This window comes from Rhincodon typus, chromosome 18 (genome assembly GCF_021869965.1).
Source record: "Rhincodon typus isolate 14 chromosome 18, sRhiTyp1.1, whole genome shotgun sequence".
NCBI lineage: Eukaryota > Metazoa > Chordata > Chondrichthyes > Orectolobiformes > Rhincodontidae > Rhincodon > Rhincodon typus.
The window spans coordinates 2145321-2150818 of NC_063349.1; the positions used below are offsets into that span (position 1 = coordinate 2145321).

At 49.4% G+C, this 5498-nt stretch overlaps 1 protein-coding gene across 1 annotated transcript in view; it reads left to right on the forward strand.

Moving 5' to 3' along the window:
* nwd1 (NACHT and WD repeat domain containing 1) overlaps window positions 1-5498 on the forward strand; it is a 60315-nt gene extending 54817 nt beyond the window's left edge. Inside the window, exons 16-18 of the mRNA XM_048607803.1 lie at window positions 304-851; window positions 2787-2892; window positions 5185-5498. Of these exons, the coding sequence (XP_048463760.1) occupies window positions 304-851; window positions 2787-2892; window positions 5185-5498 (968 nt within the window). The remainder of the gene's footprint in view (window positions 1-303; window positions 852-2786; window positions 2893-5184) is intronic.

A 5498-nucleotide genomic window follows, 5' to 3' on the forward strand; every position in this document is an offset into this window, starting at 1 on the left:
GGATGGATTGTTATAGAGGGTGATGGGTGGATTGTTATAGAGAGTGACGGGTGGATTGTTATAGAGAGTGACGTGTGGATTGTTATGGGGAGTGACGGGTGGATTGTAATAGGGAGTGACGGGTGGATTGTTATAGAGGGTGACAGGTGGATTGTTATGGGGAGTGACAGGTGGATTGTTATAGAGAGTGATGGGTAGATTGTTATAGAGAGTGTAAGAGTAAATGGGAAGAGGCTGTGGCATTTCGGAAGTCAGCCTGGGTGTTTAACTACCATGGATTAACTCAGAGCTCTCCCACTGCAGGTGTGACTCTGCATACCATCGACACTGGCAATGAAATCTGCAGCCTGACTGTGGTACAGCTGAAGAGGTTACTGCTGTGCGGCCTGAGGTCTGGGTCCCTGCTGGTTTTCTGCATGGAGACATGGCAGAGGCTGACGTGCTGTCAGCCCCCAGGCCAAGGGGAAACAGTCCAATGTATCGCCATTAGCAGAAGCGAGGAGCAGTTGGCAACAGCGTACATCAGCTGCGTCACGGTGCGTGCTCTGCACAGTGCGGAGTCTGACCCCTTGCTGGGCAATACCCTGGCCACTTTCTCCACTATGCCACGCTTTGTATTGTCCAGTATGGCTGTCACATCAGAGTGCAGTGTACTGTTAGGCATGGACACCGGGGAACTCCACCTCTACACTGGGAACTCACTGCCCACTATCCTGGAGCCTCACAACAGCAGAGTAACCTGCCTGGTGACCAGTCACAAGGAACACTATGCCTTCAGTGGGTGTCAGGGACCAGTCCAGAGAATATGGAATCTCCGGGAGCAGCAGTGGGACTATGAGTTTTCCTACAAGGTAAGTGTTAACCAGCCCCTGAACGTATTGAATCACAGTCTCTCTTGGCGTAGAGGGAGGCCGTTTGGCCTGTTGTGTTGGGTCTTGAATTTGAAATGGGCCCTTAATCCCATTCCTCCACCCTCTCCCTAGCTTCCCTCATGTATTTGTCCGATTTCATTGTGAAGTTTGTCGTTGTGTCCGCCCTGCAGAAACAATGAAACAGCCTGCATTTTCATTGCGCCTTTTGTGGCTGTCCCAAAGTGAACTTGGGCAGCTGCTGAAGTGCGTCACTGTTGTAATGCAGGCCATCTGCGCACAGCAAGATCCCACAAAGAGCAATCCGATGAAAACATGAAACCACATGCTTTCGTCACGGTGGGTGAGGGCTAGTTGGGAGAACTGCCTGTCTTTGATTAGGGCCAAGGGATTTTTGTTCATCCATCTGAGCAGGATGATGGGTAACATGATGAAAATTTTGTAGAGAGAGAGCAATATTTTAGGAATCAAAAAGTACCGGAGAGAGTAATGGTGAAGGAAAATACAATTATGGCTGTCAAATAGATGATAAGCCCATAAGATATAAGAAGTAATATTAGGCCATTTGGCCCATTAACTGCTCCGCCATTCGACCATGTCTGATATGTTTCTCAATCCCATTCTCCTGCCTTCTCCCTGTAACTCTTGATCCCCTAACCAATCAAGAATCTATCTATCTTTGTCTTAAATACACTCAATGACTTGGCCTCCACAGCCCTCTGCAGTAATGACTTCTACAGACCAACCACCCTCTGGCTGAAGAAATTCCTCCTCATCCCAGTTCTAAAGAGTCATCCCTTCATTCTGAGGCTGTGCCCTCTGTTCTGAGTCTCTCCTACTAGTGGAAACGTCCACTTTATCCAGGCCTCTCAGTATTCTGTTAGTTTCAATCAAATTCCCCATCAGCCTTCTCAACTCCATCAAGTACAGACCCAGAATCCTTAACTGCTCCTCATATGACAAGCCCTTTCATCCCTAGTATCATTGTTGTGAACCTCCTCTGGATCCCCTCTCCAATGCCAGCACATCTTTCCTTAGATACGGGACCAAAACTGCTCACAATAATCCAAATGTGGTCTGACTGGAGCATGATACAACCTCAGCAGTACATCTCTCTCTTGTTTTCTAGCCCTCTTGAAATGAATGCCAACACTGCATTTACCTTCCTAACCGACAACTGAACCTGCATGTTAACCTTAAGTGAATCCTGAACTAGGACTCCCAAGTCCCATTGTGCTTCAGATTGCTGAAGCCTTTTCCCCATTTAGAAAACAGTCTATGCCTCTATCCTTCCCACCAGAATGGATATCGATAATTTTTTTGGAGTGCCGTCACTGTTCTACGAGGCTCCAAAGTTTTGGTCAGTGCAGCGCTCTGTCAGCACAGCACTGGGAGAGTCAATGGATAATGACATTATTATGGCCTGTACTTGAACCCTGGTGTTTCTAATTGCTCGCAATGACATGTAGTGGACACTGATATTAGTGTCGAGAGAGAGGCGGGCTTTGGGGTCAGATTGATACCAAGACGAGGGTGTTGGGGGTTAGGGAAATGGCCCTTTGACTGAGGATCTGGTGGGGTTCCTATTGGAACCAGCTAGGGAGCAGCTCTCTGAGAAGTTGCATTAGCTGTGTTCTGTGTACAAGCCTGGGTAGCCTTTGTGGGTTGTGTGGCATGCTCCTGTGTATCTGTGAGAAGTGTGGGCCCATTTGTGAAAGGGCTCCTTCCCTCTCAACTCTCAAGAGCCCACAGACCGCCAAGTGGAGCTAGCACTCAGGAGGGGCACTGGCGAGGAATGGTCAGAGAGTGCTTGGAGCTACACTCTGGGGTCATTGGCCTGTCCAGCAATGGCGAGCTGTCTTTATTGCAGGAAGCAACTACCCTCATGCTGACTGTCTGCTGTTCTTGTTCAATCAGGGCTTGTTCTTTCAGGGGGTTGAATGTGCAGCGTTCTCACGGGATGATCGCTTCGTCTACACCGGCTCACGGGATCGAACCATCAAAGCATGGGACCTTCGCAACAGTTTGTATCATTTGTTTTGGTCAAATGGGCCAATTTTAGAAAGAGTCCTGGAAAAGCATGGAGCAATGATTATGAAAGGGCCCCGTCGTGACTATAGTCTTCCCCACAGGTGCCCCCATCCCAGGAACAGCCAACCCCAGCTTTGATCCCTCCTTTCCTGTGCAGTACAGAACTCAGGTTGGGGCCCAGCTACAAAGGCTGTTCCCAGCTTTCCATTAATTCTCGTGTGTCCCAGTCGCTGGTGTTCAGTTCCTAGTGTTCAGATTGAGGATTGAGCCAGCAATGAAGAATGCTGGGATCTCAAACCTGGGAAGGTAGCAAAGGGCTGTACATGAGATTACAAAGAGAACTTATTGATTTGGGTCAATGGGCTAAGGAGTGGCAGATGGAGTTTAATTTGGATAAATGAGAGCTATTGCACTTTGGTAAAACAAACAAGGGCAGGACTTATGCAGTTAAAAGTAGGACCTTGGATAGTGTTGTAGAACAGAGAAACCTAGGGGTTCAGGTACATAATTCTTTGACTTTTCAGACAGGGTGATTAAGAAGGCACTTAGCACACTTGCCTTCATTGCCCAGACCTGAGTATGCAAGTGGGGATGTTATATTGGGGTTGTACCGGACCTTGGTGAGGCATCTTCTGGAGTACAGTGTACAGTTCTGGTCTCCCTGCTACAGGAAGGATGTTATTAAACTGGAGAGGGTCAATAGAGATGTAGAGTTGCGGGGAATGGAGCTTTGAGTTATAAAGAGAGGCTGGATAGGGCTGGGATATTTTTCACTGCAGTGTAGGAGGTTGAGGGATGACCTTGTAACAGTTTATAAAATCATGAGGGGTATAGATAAGGTGAATGGCAAGGTTCCTTTCCCTAGGGTGGGGGAATTTCAAGAGTAGGGGGCATATTTTTAAGGTAAGAGGAGAAAGATTTAAAGACGACACGACGGGAAACTTTTTTTTACACAGAAAGTGGTTCACGTGTGAAATGAATTTCCAGAGGAGGTGGTGAACGTGGAGTACAGTTACGATGTTTAAAAAGACATTTGGATAAGTTCATAAAAAGGAAAGATTTAGAGGGATATAGGCCAAAAGCAGGCAGATGGGACTAGTTTAGTTTGAGATTATGATCGGCGTAGACAGGTTTGATTGAAGGATGGTTCTGTGCTCTATGACTCTATGAAGGAATTGGCCCTTAGTCATGGATCTTCCCAAATCATTAGTCTCACTGTAGCTCTCTCCCCAACCTCCGCAGTCACACTCGGACTTTTTGAAAGTTGACGCGACTGTTCCCTGATCTTGTGTTACTGTTAGCACCCCCCGATTCACACACATGGCTTAATGTGCTTGGTTTTGGAATATCTGAACCTTTCTTGTATTGATTTTCGGACTCTCCCCTCCTAAAAACGCTGACACTGACGAGGTAAACATTCCTCCACAGTGTGTCCATTCTCACCGGTAATCCCAGTTATTTCAAAGAATCCAGAATCTTGCTCTTTTGTCCCTGTTTGAACCAAAGCCGCAATGAGGGAAGTAGGGAAGGGGGATGGGGCAGGGATATAGCTAGGAGAAGAGAATACAGTGGGGGGGATGTGAGGGGATTGGGAGAGTTAGAGGGGAGTGAGAGGGTTGGAGGGAAGTGAGAAAGTTGGGGATGGGAGGGGTGGAGATATAGTGAGGAGAGGGGAGGGAATGCAGTTAGAGGGGATAATGGGGGAAGGCAGTAATAATGGGGAATAGAGGGATAGAGAGGGAATCAGTGGAAGAGAGGGGGGGCAGGGGAGGGGGAGAGGGAGGAGGATGCAGAGGACGATATGGAGGGGGCAGGGGAGGGCAGCAGTGGGGAGGGGACATGGATGACAATGGTGCAGGGAGGGGAGGAGGCAGGGCAGATGGAGGTACAGGGAGCAGGGGAGGAGGGTGGGGCAAGGAGAGGGGGTTGGGGGTGGAGGTACAGGGAGTGAGGATGGGGCTGGGGGACAGATGGGGCAGGGGAGGGGAATGGAGAGGGGGTGGTGGGGAGGGGCATAGAATGGCGATGGGGGAGGGGGAGGCGATGGGGCAAGGGCAGGGGGAGGAGGCAGGGGTGGGTATAATTCTCACTGCTCTCTGGTGAGCACTGAGAGCTGTAAGTTCCCCTGAGCAGCCCCTTTTCTGTTTGGGTGGAGCTGGCTGGTTAACAGGTCCACATCCCAATCATGTGGGCACTAACTCCCAACTCCGGGCCAATACTTTGAGGTGAAACCAGGCTGGGATAGGTATGGAGACATTCACAGAGACTCCTTTCCCTCGTACAGGTTGCCTTTTGGTGGTACAGTACGTATATGCAGAGGTGACCAACATTGTGCCAACTTCCACTGGGCTCTTGGCCAGCACAAGGCTGGGCTACCTCATCCGAGAGAACTTCACGTGCCCAGCAGTTACTGACACCAGTTATAACCCTTTTCGAAACATCCGGGCGAGCTGCAGTGTGTGGGTCAGACATGGGCGAGGTACCAGGAAGGTCTACAGCACTGGACCCAGTAATGGCAGCAAGAAGATCTCAGGCAAAGGGCAAGCCAGAGGCTTCCTACAGAACAGCAGACCGTCCATACTCTGCTGCCTGCTCTGA